A 17,163-nucleotide genomic window follows, 5' to 3' on the forward strand; every position below is an offset into this window, starting at 1 on the left:
CCCCTCTTTAGAGCCCGAGAGTCGCGGTCACGTTTCCTCTCCCAGCCCCAGCATCGTGCCTCCTCCGCCCCCCCTGCCCCCCCTACCCCCCCCCGCCCCCAAGCAGGTTTGCGCACTCTGCGAGCGGACACACCTCCGTCTCGCACCCGGTCAACCTCGGAATGAGCCTGTAGGAGGGCGCGCGGGGAGGCGGGGAGGCCGGGAGGGCCTGCGGCCGGGGGCGGGCCGGGGCGGGGCGGCTGAGGTGAGGGGCTGCGCGCCCCGCTCGGCGCGCTGCGGGCCGCTCGGAGGGGGCGGCCCTGGGGGCGGTGGGGCTGGGGGCGGGACCGGGGGCGGGGCTTCGGGGAGGGCCAGCCAGGGACTGGGGGCCCCCGGGAGCTCAGCCGGAGCGCCGCGCACCCGGCCAGTCCGCCTGTCAGGCCGCCTCCTGCAGCCGCCCGGCTAACTGCCTTGTGGCGCCGGCCCTTCCTCATGCTGGCACCCCCGACCCCCGAGACTGCGATCCCCATGTCCCAGGCGGAGGCCGACCTAGCCCTGCGGCCCCCGCCGCCTCTCGCCGCCGCCGCCGGTCCGCCCCGCCTTGGGCCCCCTCCGCGCCGGGTGCGCCGCTTCTCCGGGAAGGCTGAGCCCCGGCCGCGCTCTTCCCGTCTCAGCCGCCGCAGCTCAGTCGACTTGGGGCTGCTGAGCTCTTGGTCCCAGCCAACCTCACCCGTTCCGGAGCCCCCCGCTCCTCCGGACTCTGCTGGTCCTGGCCCCGCGAGGAGCCCACCGCCTAGTTGTCCAGAGCCCCCCGAGGGCACGTGGACCGGGGGAGCCCCCGTGAAGGCTGCAGACTCCGCGCGTCCAGAGCTCGCGGGCTCTGCAGGAGGCCCGGGGTCCCGGGATCCGCCGACAGTCCCCGAAGCCGCGGCTCGGGAGCGGCAGCGGGAGCAGGAGGAAAAGGAGGATACGGAGACCCAGGCCGTAGCAACGTCCCCAGACGGCCGATACCTCAAGTTTGACATCGAGATTGGACGTGGCTCGTTCAAGACGGTGTATCGAGGGCTGGACACCGACACCACGGTGGAGGTGGCCTGGTGTGAGCTGCAGGTGCGGCTGGGCGCCCCCTCTGTGGCACCTCGGGATGGGACCCTGTGGAGGTTTTGGGATGAGAAATCTAGGAGACAGCAGCAAGGGAGAGATCTATCTTTCCTGTCAAATGTCGGGACACTCCTGCCCACTCCCCCTTGCTCTGATGATCAATGGATCTAGCTGATTCTGGGCTGCAGAAGGATAAACTGAGACAGAGGCATAGGGTGGATCCCCTATGGGTTTTGGTCATTCTAACTTTAAAGTCTCTATACTCAACTCTGAGAGTTGGAAGATAGGATGCAAAATCCGTTAGGGTGTCAGTTCAGATCTGAGGGGTGACTGGCCTCACCAGTCTCCTGCAGTGGTTACTATCTCTCCCCTTCCCTTTCCTCTTAGTCTTGAGACCCTCAGTATGACCCTGGTCCTCCTCCTCCTTCACTGTGGATCTTTGCCGAGTGGGAGACTGGGATGATGGAGGCTGGGAGCTGGGGCAGGATCCTCTCCACTTCCAGAAGATTTAGAGTGGTGGTGGCAGGATGCGGCGGCCTTCCCAGGCCCCTTCGGGAGCAGTCAGACTTCTAGATTTCTCCACAGCTGGGGGAGGGGGAGACCAAGTGCTCCAGCCCTGGCCTGAGTCCAGTCCTGCTCCTCATCTCACTGTCTACCTGGGCTTTCCCTTCCCAGACCCAAAGGCACTGAACCCAGTGGGCTCTAGGGGGATGTTGGTGTGAAGGACCTTCTTTCCACTGAAGGAAGAACCCAGTTAAGTCTGAGCCAGCAGCTTTGGATTCAAACTGGGGGGCAAGGCCTGGGTAAGGGTCCTCCCCTCCAGCCCTGGCACTGGACTCACCCCTTGCGCCTGCCAGTGCCGCTCCCCAGGCTCTAGGCCAGGAACAGAAAGGCAGCCAAATGGGGGGTGGGGGGATGAGAGGTAGGCGGGACAGCCATTGGGCAGGGGGTGGTCTTCTGGCGCCTGGTCCTGGATCTTTCTCTGTAACTCCCTCTGCAGCCCTCCTGCCTCCTGTCTGGATCTAGCAGTTCCCAGTTTCTGGGGCCAACCCCCTTGAAGGCCCCAATTCTCTGCCTGCCGTCAGCCTGCTGCCTGCCTGCTGCCTGCCCACTGCCAGCCCCGGGGCGTCCCCTCCCACCCCATGGCTGGCCTGGGAGGCCACAAAGGCGCTATTGAGCTCAGGACTCCTGGACCGGGCTGCATAAAGGCCCTTGTGTCCAGCAGGGGGTCCAAGGGTGGCCCCAGGCCCAGGATGGGCGTGTCCTTGCAGCAGCCTAAGGGGGCGGATTGAGAATTCAGGGTATACAGCCCGTTGGGCAAGTGATGACCTAGCCTCATCTGTGGGTTCCAACCCTCACTGCTCCTCAGCACCTCCCCATGTGTCCCTTCCTCCTCTCCGTGGGAGTCCTGGGCCTGTTGTGACCTTGACCTCCATCCCCTACCCCACAGACTCGGAAACTGTCTCGAACCGAGCGACAGCGATTCTCCGAGGAAGTGGAGATGCTCAAGGGGCTGCAGCACCCCAACATCGTCCGCTTCTATGACTCATGGAAGTCAGTGCTGAGGGGCCAGGTTTGCATCGTGCTGGTGACCGAACTCATGACCTCCGGCACCCTCAAGACGTGAGCTCTGTGCCTGGTGGTAGTGTTGGTTGGTTGGTGGGAGAGCTGTTGGTGGGAGGTCCCCACTGCTTCTGGAACTTCTCCCAGGCTCCTCAAACTCTAGATTTAGGTTCCAGACCGGGTTCACTACCTCTCACCTACCCCTACTGCGTCTCTGCCTGGGTGAGTGGCAGTGTCCACCCAGCATTGCAGCCAAAACTCGATCTCCCCAGATGCCTCCTTTATCTCCACTCTTTGCATCTGTCTTCCCCCATCAGTCTGTCTCCAAGGCCTCCTTATAATTCCCCATTCCGCCTTCCCAGTTCCATCCACTGGCACTCACTGGTTTGGAGCCCTGCAGCAGCACCTTCACAGGCCTTCCCCCACTCTGCCCTCACCTTTCCAACCTATCCTATCTTCCTGCAGTCTGGGGAATCTCTCCTTTCCTTCAAGGCTTCCCACCGCTCTCAGGTTAAGGTCCACACTCTGCCTATGCCCAGATTCCTTAGGATCTAGCCTCATCTTGAGCCTAGGTTCCACAGGAACTGAATTCCCACTACCTCCTCCCACCCCACCCTGTTGCAGTTTGGGTGCCTTTGAGTCAGTCCAGTGTCCTCTCCGCCTGGAAAGTCTCCATCCCTTCCCCTTTTCACCCTTGAACCCCTACTCATCTTTCAAGACGAAACATAAAAAAGTTATTTCCACTCTGAAGCCCTCCCCCATGCCCAAGGCGGTTAGTCATTCCCTTCCCGCGCTCCTCAACCCCTTCGCCGCTGCCCTATCTACAAGTTCACCGCCGGATCCCTTTTGTACTCTCACGTCTAGCCACCACGCCCCCGACTCAGTTTCTCTCTGGAACGCCGCGAGGACGTGAGCTAGAATAATGCTGGCAGAAGATGTGTAGGCGATAGTGCCGGTGGGAGCCGGGGAAGTTCCCAGCCGAGGTCCCCTCCCCCCGCCTCCGAGTTCCCCGACGCGACCCTGGCAACGTGCCTTTCCCCCAGATACCTGAGGCGGTTCCGAGAGATGAAGCCACGAGTCCTTCAGCGCTGGAGCCGCCAGATCCTTCGGGGGCTTCATTTCCTACACTCCCGGGTACCCCCCATTCTGCACCGGGATCTCAAGTGCGACAACGTCTTTATCACGGGCCCTTCAGGTTCGGTCAAGATCGGCGACCTGGGCCTGGCCACGCTCAAACGCGCCTCCTTTGCCAAGAGCGTGATCGGTGCGTCCCTCCAGGAGGTCCTTGCTATTCCTACCTCTCCCCTCCCCAATTACCCCCTCCCCAACAACGTCAGAAGAGACCCCGGGGACCCTTTCTTCCCATAAAGGCTCTTTGAGTTGCACGGAATTAGGAGAGCATGGGGAACATGGGGAGACCTATGGCACCCCCCCAACACACACAGTGGGGAAGGGTCCTCACTAGTATTCCAGGACTCGGGGTGGGGGGGGGGGATTTGCACCTTCCGGCACCCCCTGGCTAGCTGGTGGTACGCCCAAGAGGAGAGAGGAAGCCAGAGGAAGGCTCGGTAGCCTGATGCCCACTGTGGATCCTACAGGGACCCCGGAGTTCATGGCCCCTGAGATGTATGAGGAAAAGTACGATGAGGCGGTGGACGTGTACGCATTTGGCATGTGTATGCTGGAGATGGCCACCTCAGAGTACCCTTACTCCGAGTGCCAGAATGCCGCGCAGATCTACCGCAAGGTCACTTCGGTGAGAGGGGGTGGGGAGGACAGAGAATTCCAGGTCACCTCCCATTTTCCTGCCCCAGTCAGCCTGTGGTCAATGCCGTTTCCCTTAAAGAAAACCGGCTAGACGCGAAGATGCTCTGGTAAACACCAAAGTATAGCGGAGGCACACACGCTCCCCCCACCCCCGCACCCCCGGCCCCCCTCCCCAGTCCTAGCTGTTTAGAATAATGATGTGTGTAGCGCTCCCTAGAGTTTACAAACGGTTTCACATCTGATCTTTCACGCGGAGGGTGAGCAGGGAGGGCCTCGGCTGTGCCCTGCGCTTTACAAACGGGAAAACTGGCTCAGGGAGACCTGTTCAAGGTCATACTGTCGATACGTGGCGGGACGGGGATTTGAAATCGAACCGTCTAGTAGCTGTGGCGGGGCTTTGACGATTGCACGCTCCGTCGCCTCGGGTGGGGTGCGGCGGGGAAGCAGAGAGCTGGGGCGCAGAGGTCCGGAGGCGTCATGCAAACCCCTTTCCTCCAGGGCACAAAGCCGAACAGCTTCTACAAGGTGAAGATTCCCGAGGTGAAGGAGATCATCGAAGGCTGCATCCGCACCGATAAGAACGAGAGGTGGGGTGGAGGGGCGCAGGGTGGGTATTAGGGGAGGCTTGGAGGGCGGGCAGCGGCCAGGCTCGGCTCACCGGCGCCGCCCTCAGGTTCACCATCCAGGACCTCCTGGCTCACGCCTTCTTCCGCGAGGAGCGCGGCGTGCACGTGGAGCTAGCGGAGGAGGACGACGGGGAGAAACCCGGCCTGAAGCTCTGGCTGCGCATGGAGGACGCGCGGCGTGGGGGGCGCCCACGGGACAACCAGGCCATAGAGTTCCTGTTCCAGCTGGGCCGGGACGCCGCAGAGGAGGTGGCGCAGGAGATGGTGAGCAGGGGACAGACTGACCTGCCGCTGAGCTTGGGCGGGGCTGTGGGCGTCGACTGGAGGGCCCCGAGTGGGGTCCCTCGGTGGTGCGACTGGCACCCAGCTCACCCCTCGCAGAGTGTTTTGTAAGCGTCTCCTGGCCCCTCCTGCCTTAACGCACTCACACGCACACCCAGTGTGCGGACTCGCTGAAAGATTTCCTTTTCCAGAGGGTTCTCCAGCCTCCCAGGTTCTCCTGGGTTCTCCAGCCTCCACTCCTCCAGTGCTCTACTTTCTGCTGATCCAGTTTTCCTGGAATGCTCTTCTCTCCAATTTATCTATTTATTTTTCATCTTTTCACCCTCCACCAACCTTGTGTCCACCCCTCCCCTCGCCCCCGTCTTCCTCCATGCTGAGAACCATGAATTTCAGGAAACCCATTCCCTCTAGAGTCAAAATTAAATGCTTCTTTCCACTTCAACAGGTTTTTCAGTACAGGACCCACCACCATCGGTCTTGTTTTATACTAGAGGACATTCCTGTCTTTCTCCTCTACTAGACTGTAAATTCCTTGAGGGCAGAGACTGTGTTGTATTGATTTTTCTGTCTCTGACAGTGCATGGCACGTGGTTGGAGCTCATTAATAATCCCACATTTGTATATGGCTTCAAGCACTTCCACGTGCCTGTCAGTGTTGGTACCAACCCTGCGTGGAGTGATTCTGTCCTGATGTACTGATGAGGAGATGGAGGGCTCTAAGAGGTTGAGTATCTTGTCCAAGGTTCTGAGCGAGTAAGTGGCAGAGCTAGATTTAAACTTGGGTTGTTCAGATTTTAAGTCAGAGCACCCCCACCCCACCTCCCTTACATGCACAGCGAAGCTTGTCCTTGAGATGAATAAGGACATGGTGAACAGAAGCTGCCAGACCAAGAGAGGCATACCTAGGAGGTAGAAGATGGAGAGCTGGTTTAGGAAGGCCAGAGGTGGGGGGGGGGGTAGGAAGAGAGTTTGAGATTTCTTTCTTTCTTTTAAGATTTTACTTATTTATTTGAGAGAGAATGAGAGAGAAAAAGGATGAGAAGGAGAAGGGTCAGAGGGAGAAACAGACTCCCTGCCAAGGAGGGAGCCTGATGAGGGACTTAATCCTGGGACTCCAGGATTTGACTTGAGCCAAAGGCAGATGCTTAACCCACTGAGCTACCCAGGCACCCGAGTATGAGATTTCTGATAGAAAAGTAGTTATTGAGGGGCACCTGGGTGGCTCAGCCCGTTGAGTGTCTGCCTTTGGCTCAGGTCATGATCTCAGGGTCCTGGGATCAAGCCCCACTTTAAGCTTTCTGCTCAGCAGGGAGCCTGCTTCTCCCTCTCCTGCTCACCCTGCCCATGCTCTCTCTTTCAAATGAATAAATAAAACCTTAAAAAAAAAAGGAAAGAGGGGCGCCTGGGTGGCTCAGTGGGTTAAGGCCTCTGCCTTCAGCTCAGGTCATGATCCCAGTGTCCTGGGATCGAGCCCTGAATTGGTCTCTCTGCTCAGCAGGGAGCCTCCCCCCACCCCACGCCTGACTCTCTGCCTACTTGTGATCTCTCTCTCTGTCAAATAAATAAATAAAATCTTTAAAAACAAAACTCTTTTAAAAAAAAAAAAAAGGAAAGAAAGAAAGAAAGATGGCAGTTAAGAGGGTAGGGATCATCTGTGCTAGGTCTGGGTCAGGAACCTGAGAATGTGTGTGAAATGTGGCATAAGAAAGAGCAGGTCTCCGTAGCACAGCTCACACTGGACTTGGGATCTGACCTTGATCCTTTATAGGGATTCTTGATGACACCAGTGACGTCTTTAGGGGACTGTAGAGAATGTAAAGATGTAGAGAAGAATCCCTAGCTTCTGGTCACTAGATGCCAGTAACACTGAGTTTTGACAACTACAAATGTCCCCAGATATTGCCACATGTTCCCCTTTCCCCCCTGAGTGCAGCTGACCTACTAGACACCCATGAACTAGTCACAGCTTTCTTTACGTCTAAAATAGAGCTAAGACCTCCCTTGGCAAGTTGCGGGGAGGATTTCATGATGGTGATGTAACAAGTTGCTGGTTCATCAACGAATGTTAGTGCTCTTTCTCCTGGAGAAATATTCTAGAGCCCCCAAGAAGGCATCCTGATGTGTCTTGGAGCAGAGTCCTCACCTCAAACTGTGTTCCTCCCCCTCTTAACTCCAGGTGGCCCTGGGTTTAGTCTGCGAAGCTGATTACCAGCCAGTGGCCCGCGCCGTACGTGAACGAGTTGCTGCCATCCAGCGAAAGCGTGAGAAGCTGCGCAAAGCTAGGGAGTTGGAGGCCCTCCCCCCTGCACCAGGACCTCCACCAGCAGCTGTCCCCATGACTCCTGGTGGTCCCCCCAGCGGCTTCCCCCCGGAGCCCGAGGAGCCCGAGGCGGACCAGCACCAGCCTTTCCTCTTCCGCCATGCCAGCTACTCATCTACCACCTGTAAGTCACCCTGGACTGGGGGATTTGGGACGTGACCTTGGTCCCAGTACCCTTGGCCTCTGCCCCCTGCCCAGAAGTTCGGTCCAGCAGCACCGTCCCTTCCCCTGCCTTCCGTGTCTAGCTGTGAACTCCTTCTGGGAAGGAACTCCCACAGCGCCAGGCCCCTCCTTGCTCAGGCAGCCCCCCTGCTCTGCCACCATTCCCCTTTATTTCCCCTTTTTTTGATCCTCTCCCTCCCCCACCAGCGGATTGCGAGACTGATGGCTACCTCAGCTCCTCTGGCTTCCTGGATGCCTCAGACCCTGCCTTTCAGCCCCCTGGGGGGGTGCCATCCAGCCCTGCTGAGTCCCATCTCTGCCTGCCCTCGGTGAGAGGGGGTCACTGTGGGGGGCTCCCAGCCATTCCAAGCCTATGACCTATCTTTCTCCCTGTGAAACCCAACCCCATGACCTGGCCCCATGTCCCTGGAAGCCCTGCACTCTGTCTTCATCTTCCTTAGTTCTCTCTGCCTAGTGCCCCAGCACCCTTGACCCCATCTCCCTGCATCCCAGTGATTATTGTCCTCTGACCTCCTAAAAAAATGTCCTATTTCAGGCTTTTGCCCTGTCCATTCCACGTTCTGGCCCTGGCAGTGACTTTTCCCCAGGAGACAGGTAAGTTCTGGTAGGAGCTGGGGTGCTGGAGTGACACATACGGCGCTCTGGGGTCCCGGTGTCCACTTTGACACTCCAATCTCCTTTCCTTTCCCAGCTATGCCTCGGATGCAGCGTCAGGCCTCAGTGATGTGGGAGAAGGGATGGGACGCCTGAGGAGACCCCCAGGGAGAACTCCCCGGCGCAGACCGCGATCCCGGCTGCGGGTCACTAGTGTGAGAAAGGGCTACAGGGGATGGGGAATAATCTGCAGGACCAAGATGGAAACTGCCAGCGCGGGGGGTGGGGGTGGGGGGCGGGGTAAGGGAGGCCAGCCAAAAAAGAGAGGGCAGTATGTGACTGGTACCCTAAAGGCAGCCAGTCTAGTTTCTGATACCAGGCTTTGGGAACGGAGTCTGCTTCTCTCAGTTCCAGTCTTCCCACTGCCACTTGGTTGGAGTAGGCTGGGGACATGTGATGAGGACGGAGGGCCTGACATCCTTCCCTCTGCTGACCTTGAATCTGAAGGTCTCAGACCAGAATGACAGAGTGGTTGAGTGCCAGCTGCAGACGCACAATAGCAAGATGGTGACCTTCCGCTTCGATCTGGATGGGGACAGCCCGGAAGAGATTGCAGCTGCCATGGTGAGGGGGAAAGAGAGGAGGGGACAGAGCCTTTGGTTCCAGGACAGGAATCTCCTGTCTGATGTCTCCTGGTGCTGAACTCCCCCTTCCTCCCGCCCAACAGCAAGGGTTTTTAAAGCACAGTAACACTGAAGACATCTCTGCCCTTGGAAGGTGGGGGAGATTTTTATTTATTTTGTGAGCTTCAGATCCTCAGCTGGAGCAGTCGGATAACATGAGGGTATCCATAAGTGCTGTGGTCAAGTACACGCTACACATGTGATCCTGTGTCTGTGGGTAAAGGGTGGCCTGGGGGCAGCAGGGGGGAAGAGGCAGAACTTAGTCTGGGTCTTGACAACAGCAGTGACGACTGGAAAGGGCGGGTCTGGAGGAAGTACAGCATAAGGAAAGGCATGGAAGTAGGGAGTCACTTGGAATGTGGGGCTTGCGGGGGCGGTTTATGAGGAAACCTGGGTCACTAGAACTAAGGGTTCCTAGAGGAGAAATGTGGAAGCAAGGTTGGGCAGAAAGAGTTAGAGAGTGTGTAGTATGGTGAGAATAGGTTTTAAGAAGACTATTCTTCCAGGGAAAGTGGGAGATGGTTGGTGGGAGGGAGTCCAGTTGGCAGAAGAATACGATAAACTACAAGTGATCCGAGGAGAAAGTGAATTATAGGGAAAGGGAAGAAGAAAAGGAGCGAATCTGAGAGTTATTTCAGGAAAATACATTACTCTGTAATCCAGTCATTTTTTGATGTAGTATGGGGCATGCTCAGTGAACACTTGAGTGGAAATGATAGGGGGTTAGGAAGAAGGGATTTCATGGGTGACTTGTAGTGTGGAGAAGATAGTAGTGGTCGTAGTGGGAGCAGACCGTTAAAGGAGAGGGAAGCTGGAAAATGAAAGCATGTTTTCTTAGGGGTCATGATGAGCTTGAATAACAGGGGCAGGCAAGAACCTCCCTAGGAGCAGGAAGCAGTCAGGCAGGGCTGGATCTAGGATCCAGAAGTGGATCTAGAGTTGCCAGAACAGGAGGGAGAGTGAAAGGAGATGAGCTTGCAAAGCCAGAGGCAGAGAGGGTCTGAGAGTGGGTCTCAGCGGATACCCTCTTTTCTGGGCTGGGGAGGAGTAGGTCCCCAGAAGACACAGAGGTGGAGCCCGAGAGGCTGGAGGAGCCCCTGAAGATGTTAGCGAAAACTGAGTGAACAGAGAGTTTCAAGGAGGTGACATAGGATGAAGCCCGAGACAAGACCACACTGGCTTTTGTCAGAAGAAGGTCTTTGGGGGAGAGCTTTCAGTGGAGAGGGGGCAATGGATGCCAGTAGTGCAGGAGAGGGGGGAAAGAGAGAAGCATCAGGCTTCAGGAACTCTCTTTAAAGCTTCTCCTTCATCATGTCACTCACCTCGTATCAAGGACAAAGACAATATCATGTGGTGCAGAGGCTTATCGTCTTCCCTCTAGCCATACTGGGTTCTGAGTGGTCCTCTGAAGAGGCTGGGTGCCTTTCCAACTTCTGTCTCCGTCTGCTCAGGGCTGCCTTGCCTTGAAAGGCTTCGTTCACCAGGCTTTTAATCCCGCTCAGATCCCACACAGCCAGAGTGAAACCGCCCCCCTCCCCCCGCCCGCAATGGACCACAGGGTCCTCTGCTCTCTTTTCTTTCCCTACCATTGTACCCTCCACTCCTCTGCAGCGGAATTCTCCTGGGGCTTGGATCTGCTCTGGCTTTTTTGGCCCCACACCATTAATGGCTAACCACCTATGGTTAGAGTAAGGTCCCAGTTCTGGAGCATGGCCTTTGAAATCCACAGCACTCCCAGTTCTGCTGCGGTCTTCACTGCATCGTGAATGTGCCAGGTCCTTTCATGCCTCAGAGCTACTACTCACACTATTCTCCCTGCTCTTCTCTTCCCGATGAACAGCATGGAACCGAGGAAGGGCTGGGCTTTCACATAAGACCTGAGTTCAAGGGCAATCCTCTCCAGTCCCCGCCCTCTTCTGGAGATTTGTACTGTGCCTCAATAAACTTTGTATCACTCAATAATGTAGATGATAATACTCATTTTGCCAAGATGTTCTGATACAGCATATACTTTATGAGAGGTGATAGATGTATGAGAAATGAAATTATATAAGAAGTATCCACACATGATAGGTCCTCAGTGAAGGGTGGCTTTCTCACTCATCCTTCCAGGCTCAGCCCTGTGAAGCCATTCCAGCTTCCCTTATCCTCCTGGATGGCATGATCTGCTCTCTCTTGGGAATGGCATTTTTAAAAATTGCAGCAAAAAGCATTTAGCATAAAATTTGCCATCTTAACCATTTTTAAATATACAGTCCAGTGGAGTTAAGTATATTCACGTTGTGATGAAACAGATCTCCAAGACCTCTTCATCTTGCAAATCAGAAACTCTGTACCGTTAACTCTCCCTTTCTCCCTGCTGGGATACCATTTCTCTATACCTTGATCACAATGCCTTTCCTACCACAGGCTGACTTGCCGTATATTATGTGTACGTCTCCCTTTCACTAGATTTTGGGCTTCCTCGGGGTCAGGACCTTGTTTTATGCTTCTCTGTATTCCTCACCTAGAGTAATGCTTGGTACATACTGTGTGCTCAGTGTTTATGAAATTGAATGTTACACTTACCATCCATTGCCTTATTTTTACTTAGCAGATGAGACAGTGCAAAGAACTCGGGCTCTGGCTTTAGACAAATCTGGGTGCACATTTTGTGATTTTAGGCAGACTGAACTTAACCTTTTGGAGCATTGGTTATCTTTGAACTCTCAAATGGGAATGTGCATACAGAGCCTGGGGAGCCATTGTCATCATTAAATGAGATAAGACCCTGGAAGGAAAGATCTGGGGTAGAATGCATCCTAGGAATGTTAGCTCCTGTCCTCCAAGCTGTCATTCTTACACTGCAAGTTGGTGGTTGGCAGAGCAGTGGGGTGAAGGGTTGGCTCTTAAAGATCAGTGCAGGGGGCTAGGGAGAAGTGGGATCACTGAGCCCTCTCTCCCCTTCCTGCTGACCCCTTGCCAGGTGTATAACGAGTTCATTCTGCCCTCGGAGCGAGCCGGCTTCCTGAACCGTATTCGGGAGATTATCCAGCGAGTGGAGACCCTGTTGAAGAGAGACACTGGCCCTGTGGAGGCTGCTGAGGACCCTCTGGGCCCCCAGGTCAGACCCCTGAGGTCACCTCCACCTCTCTGCTCCAGACTTACTCCTCTCTGCCTTCGCCAGTGCCCTTGGCTGTTAACTCCTTCATCTCTGGGACCCTAACACGATGGCTCTTGCCCCATTTGAGAATCTGATGAAAGCTGTGGGCCCTCGTTCTAGAAAAATGTGTTCAATGCATACTTTTCAACTCATTATTTTGATAGGATTTCAGACTTACAGAGAGGAGCTGCAAGAATTGTGCTAAGAACTCCTAGATACCCTTTGCCCAGATTTGCCAGTTGTCAGTGTTTGGTCACATTAGTTTTGTCACTGGCTTCCTCCCTCCCCTCTCTACATGTATGTGCACATATTACTGTTTTCTGAACCACTTGAGAGCAAATTATAGACATGATACTCCTTTACCTGTAAATATTTTAACACATACACTTTTGAGTCCCTTGAAAGTCCTTTATGGACTCCTAGAGGTTCATGGGGTCCCAGCTGAAGCCCGCTCTGAATGTCCCATCTAAGACTCAGCTCTTCCCCACTGTGACCATGGGCCCCATTCTCTCCCTCAGGAGGAGCCAGCACCATTGCCTGCCCTCTCGGGCCCCCTCCCAGACCCATCGCGTGGTATGTACAGAGTTCTGTCCCTACTCTCACAATCCTCGGGATTGTTTCTGGGAAGGGCGTAAGGAATGGGGGACTGGAACTCAACACTCCTTCCTCACCCGCAGAGCTCCAGAACTGCACCTCCCTGGAGCAGAGGAGCTGGGCAGCCTTCTCCACCTCCTCATCTTCTTCTGGAACCCCTCTGTCTCCTGGAAACCTGTTTTCCCCTGGAAACCTGTTTTCCCCCGGAACCCCTGTTTCCCCAAGTCCTATCTTCCCTATGGCTTCTCCCCCGTACTCCAGCCCCTCCCTGTTCTCCCAAGTGTCTTCAAATCTCTCGCCACTTTCCCCTGGCTCTCCACTTGCGTTCTCCCCCAGCGCTACCCAGGTCCCTGACCCAGCCTCTCATTCTCTGCAGAGCTCTGTCCTCCCATCTCCACCTGCCTTCTCTCCCAGTGGCTCCCAGGTCACGCTGACTCCTCCTTCCTTTCCCCCCTGCCCCTCCACATCTCCCCTCCCCTCCACCACAGCCGCCCCTCTCCTCTCTCTGGCTAGTGCCTTCTCACTGGCTGTGATGACTGTGGCCCAGTCCCTGCTGTCCCCCTCACCTGGGCTCCTGTCCCAGTCTCCTGCAGCGCCCCCTGCTCCTCTACCCAGTCTGCCCCCACCTCCCCCCGCTGCTCCTTGTGACCAGGATAGGCCTTCACCTCCAGCGGCTGAGATGGAGAATGAGGTGAGTAGGAAACCAAGAGGTGTGGTTAGGGGCACTTCGTTCTGGATCATTCCCCTCCTCACGGACCCACACTTTGTAGGCCCTGCCAAATCCTGCTCGGCCCCTTCTGGGTGAAGCCAGACTCGAGCCCATCTCTGAAGGTGAGGCTTCTGATCACTGACCTTCCGCCGCCCGTTATTCTCATTTCATATCCTGCCCCTGCTTTCTCTCCCTCCTTCCATGACTCCTTCCTTGTCACTCTACAGAGGGAAAGCCGCAGCTTGTGGGGCGTTTCCAAGTGACTTCATCCAAGGAACCAGCTGAGCCTCTTCCCCTGCAACCAGCATTCCCGGCTCTTTCCAGTTCCCTGAAGCCTCCAACCCCTCAGCTGACCTCGGAGAGCTCAGACACAGAGGATAGTGCTGGAAGCGGGCCGGAAGCCAGAGAGGCTCTGGCTGAGAGTGACCGTGCCGCTGAAGGCCTAGGGGCTGGAGTTGAGGAAGGGGACGATGGGAAGGAACCCCGAGTGGGGGGCAGCCCCCCACCCCAGAGCCATCCCAGCCCGGTATGGATGAACTACTCATACAGCAGCCTGTGCCTGAGCAGTGAGGAATCCGAGAGCAGTGGGGAGGATGAGGAATTCTGGGCTCAGCTGCAGAGTCTTCGGCAGAAGTGAGTCTGGGGAGGAAGGACAAGAGGTAGACTCGGGAGAGCAAAGCGCGTGGCCAGTGCTCATGCTCCTGGTGTATCCTCAGGCACTTGTCAGAGGTGGAGGCCCTACAGACACTGCAGAAGAAGGAAATCGAGGACTTGTACAGCCGGCTTGGGAAGCAGCCCCCACCGGGTATCGTGGCCCCGGCTGCTATGCTGTCCAGCCGCCAGCGCCGCCTCTCCAAGGGCAGCTTCCCCACTTCCCGCCGCAACAGCCTGCAGCGCTCTGAGCCCCCAGGCCCTGGTGAGACTGCAGTGGCCCAGCTCCCATCTTTCCCGGGTCCCCTTCCCTACTGATCTGGCTTTCTTCCAGGCCCTGGGGGTCTGCCCCTTGGTGTGGGGGGACTAGCCCCCCTCTCCCCATGGCCCCTTCCCTCACTCAGTGCTCTCCCTCCCCATCCTGCACCAGGCATCATGCGAAGGAACTCCCTGAGTGGCAGCAGCACCGGCTCCCAGGAGCAGCGGGCAAGCAAGGGGGTGACATTCGCCGGGGATGTTGGCAGGATGGTGAGGGCGGGCCCAAGGGAGGGCGAGCCCAGGGAATGGTAGCTGATGCAGCTTCACCCTCCTCCCATCCCGGAGGTTTCTTCAGTGTCTTTTCTTTTCCCTCCAGTGAATTCAGAACAGAAGCCATGTGTCTCCCCCACCCCAGGGCCCACCATGGAGCCTGTGCTCTCAGAATCTGCTGACCAACACAACTCTGCAAGAAGACCCCAGTACTGAGGGAGTAGAAGGCCAGAGGGGCATGGAGAGTGCTGCTCCATTGTAGGGAAGAGCCAAACATGTGGGAACTGTTTACTGTTTAGAAGGTGCCAGTTCTGCAGCCTACCATCTTCATGCCTCCACCTCCCCAGCCCAGGGTCAACCACTAAGCAATCCCATTCAAGCCCTGATGCTTCTAGAGGGCACACTCTAGCTGAGCAAGTATAGGGGGTGTGTTCACTCTAGAATTCGCAACAGCCAATAAAACTGCTGGAAACTAGGATTCTGTGACACCGTATCTGTTGTGCCTTTAAGAACTGGGGGTCAAGGGACGCCTGGGTGGCTCATTTGGTTGGGCAGCTGCCTTAGGCTCAGGTGATGATCCCAGAGTCCTGGGATCAGAGTCCCACATCGGGCTCCTTACTCGGCAGGGAGCCTGCTTCTCCCCCTGTCTCTGCCTGCCATTCTGTCTGCCTGTGCTCGCTCGCTCTCCCTCTCTCTCTCTGACAAATAAATAAAATCTTTAAAAAAAAAAAAAAAAAAGAACTGGGGGTAAAGCCTTGTGGGGTACGGCAGGGGAAAATTCAGAAGGGACTCTCCTCACAATGGGAATCAAGGCTTGCAGCTCCCCAGCCTTCTGACTTCCTGCCAGCAGTTTGTGAGGAAACTGCAAGGTCAGTGATCCACTCAACCAAACTAAGGTCTCATCCAGACCCCAACTTAGGCCTAGAGAGGCAGGGCCAAGTGTAAAAAGAAGGAAGACTGTCCCTCATCTTTCATCTACTCTCTCTCTCAGAGTGGGAAAAGGCAGGAAAGCTGGAGTAAGGATGTGGTTTTTAAGGGTAGAGGACAGAAGAGTGACCTTCCCTCCCCCAAGACGTGGTTCAGTCTCACACAACCCAGTGACCCCCCCCATGATCTCTCCCTTAAATCAAATGGAAAAGATCTCACGGAAACATTTAAACAGTTAAACATTTACAGCTCCCCGGGGCAAAGCCACTGCTGCAGCTATGGCCTGTGGATCTTTCCAACAGTCATGTCATTTGTCAGCCTTAACACACTCATGTGGCTCCAAGAGAGGTGACTCAGTTTATTACTCTCAACCTAACCCATTTTCCCTACTTTAGGCTCCAACATTACATAGAGCTGCCACCCCCACCCCCACAACAGCTAAACCCCTGGGAGGTAAAGAGGGTAAAACCACAAAGTCAGAAATCCTGAGAAAAGCCAAGGTCGCATAACTCTCAAACAAAGAAACAAAATACAAGGAGGGCTCAGTGACTGGACACAGTCTGTGTAAACTGGGCAATATTCCCTTGACCGGGCCAAATGCAAAAAAATTCTTGGGCTCAATCATCGTCCAAGGTTGAGGCCAACAATGCTGGGTGCAGGCTTCGACTTCTACAGGGTCATGGGGCATCATTCACCACGTGAAGGGGCTCCAGCAGGTTGGAGACGTGCAGTGCCCATCGGGTTTAGGGTCCTGATGCTCTCGCCAGGGCGCGGGCTCGGGCAGCTTTGGCCTCGTCCTCCAGCTCATCTAGGAAACGCTCCTGGGACACGGAGTAGAAGGTGTAGCCATCTGGGAAAGTGGGTTCAGGAAATCTCTTGGGAGTACGCATATTGCCTTTTCCCAGACTCTCTCCACCACCCTTGTTACTCTCTCACCCTCCCAAATCAGTGATTCGATCTTCTGCCTTCTGCTTTTCTGAGCCCTGACCCCGATTCCGTTATTACTAATAAGTCATATTAAAAGAGCATTTTAAAATGACAAAATAAGGTACCTCAAACGCTGGCCTCGGCATCAGAAATGGCCAAGACTTTCACAGCTCGGGCTCTTTCTAGCAGCCCCACATTGCCCTACTACGCGCCTCTGCTCCCCTTCCCTTGTCCCCATATGCCTTCTACTGAGCCTACAGTCTGGACGGATACAAATAGCTAACACCAAGGCCCCGATGCCCAGGCCGGTCACGATGTTCCGGGTCCGCCGCTGTGGCAGATTCTTCTGCCACTGGGCGAGCTGCACCTGCCGCATGAACTGCAGCTGCTCGGGAGTCAGCTTCTCCCGAGTCGGGTCGATGCGCTGAGCCACAGGGCCCTTTCCACTCTTTGCATTGAGAGGGTCACCAGCTCCCGGGGCTGCCATGTTGCGGTTCCGCCCTCTCTACGCCCAGGGCGCGAGGGTTGCTGGGAATAACAGGGGATCCTGGGAGTTGTAGTCCGCGTTTTCTTTCCCGACGCGAGTG

The 17,163-nt window shown here is 55.9% G+C and overlaps 2 protein-coding genes across 4 annotated transcripts; one reads left to right on the forward strand and one right to left on the reverse strand.

Annotated features, from left to right (window-relative positions):
• The first annotated feature begins 288 nt into the window (after positions 1-288).
• Positions 289-15,208, forward strand: WNK4 (WNK lysine deficient protein kinase 4). Of its 3 annotated transcripts, none has more exons than XM_004772654.3 (19): positions 291-1,089; positions 2,531-2,703; positions 3,687-3,907; positions 4,242-4,399; positions 4,909-4,997; positions 5,084-5,300; positions 7,495-7,762; positions 8,008-8,129; positions 8,357-8,415; positions 8,513-8,630; positions 8,923-9,039; positions 12,064-12,201; positions 12,759-12,813; positions 12,918-13,525; positions 13,605-13,665; positions 13,771-14,176; positions 14,260-14,459; positions 14,625-14,722; positions 14,829-15,208. In XM_004772654.3, exons 1-19 carry the CDS (start codon positions 472-474, stop codon positions 14,829-14,831), a joined length of 3,729 nt encoding a protein of 1,242 aa, XP_004772711.1. In that variant the 5' UTR covers positions 291-471; the 3' UTR covers positions 14,832-15,208. The 3 variants fall into 3 exon arrangements, with proteins under 3 accessions (XP_004772710.1, XP_004772711.1, XP_012901477.1); XM_013046023.2 differs by lacking the exon at positions 14,625-14,722 and adding an exon at positions 1,756-1,833 and having other exon boundaries at positions 975-1,089; XM_004772653.3 differs by lacking the exon at positions 14,625-14,722 and having other exon boundaries at positions 289-1,089.
• A 779-nt stretch (positions 15,209-15,987) lies between these two features.
• LOC101679441 (cytochrome c oxidase assembly factor 3 homolog, mitochondrial) lies at positions 15,988-17,108 on the reverse strand. Its single transcript, XM_004772643.3, has 2 exons — positions 16,850-17,108; positions 15,988-16,499 (listed from the first exon to the last, which is right to left on the reverse strand). Exons 1-2 carry the CDS (start codon positions 17,061-17,063, stop codon positions 16,393-16,395), a joined length of 321 nt encoding a protein of 106 aa, XP_004772700.1. The 5' UTR covers positions 17,064-17,108; the 3' UTR covers positions 15,988-16,392.
• Between the last annotated feature and the right edge of the window lie 55 nt (positions 17,109-17,163).

The sequence above is a fragment of the Mustela putorius genome, unplaced genomic scaffold (assembly GCF_011764305.1).
Source record: "Mustela putorius furo isolate JIRA1106 unplaced genomic scaffold, ASM1176430v1.1 tig00000487_pilon_pilon_pilon, whole genome shotgun sequence".
NCBI lineage: Eukaryota > Metazoa > Chordata > Mammalia > Carnivora > Mustelidae > Mustela > Mustela putorius.

What these genes read in the sequence shown, in the direction of transcription:
- WNK4 (XM_004772653.3), top strand. Translation starts at nt 472, where the DNA reads ATGCTGGCACCCCCGACCCCCGAGACTGCGATCCCCATGTCCCAGGCG. An exon ending in ACTCGAGCCCATCTCTGAAG is followed by an intron (nt 13,666 to 13,770) that starts GTGAGGCTTCTG and finishes GTCACTCTACAG; the next exon opens with AGGGAAAGCCGCAGCTTGTG. An exon ending in CTGCAGAGTCTTCGGCAGAA is followed by an intron (nt 14,177 to 14,259) that starts GTGAGTCTGGGG and finishes GTGTATCCTCAG; the next exon opens with GCACTTGTCAGAGGTGGAGG.
- LOC101679441 (XM_004772643.3), bottom strand. Translation starts at nt 17,063, where the DNA reads ATGGCAGCCCCGGGAGCTGGTGACCCTCTCAATGCAAAGAGTGGAAAG. An exon ending in GGCCTTGGTGTTAGCTATTT is followed by an intron (nt 16,500 to 16,849) that starts GTATCCGTCCAG and finishes CCACTTTCCCAG; the next exon opens with ATGGCTACACCTTCTACTCC.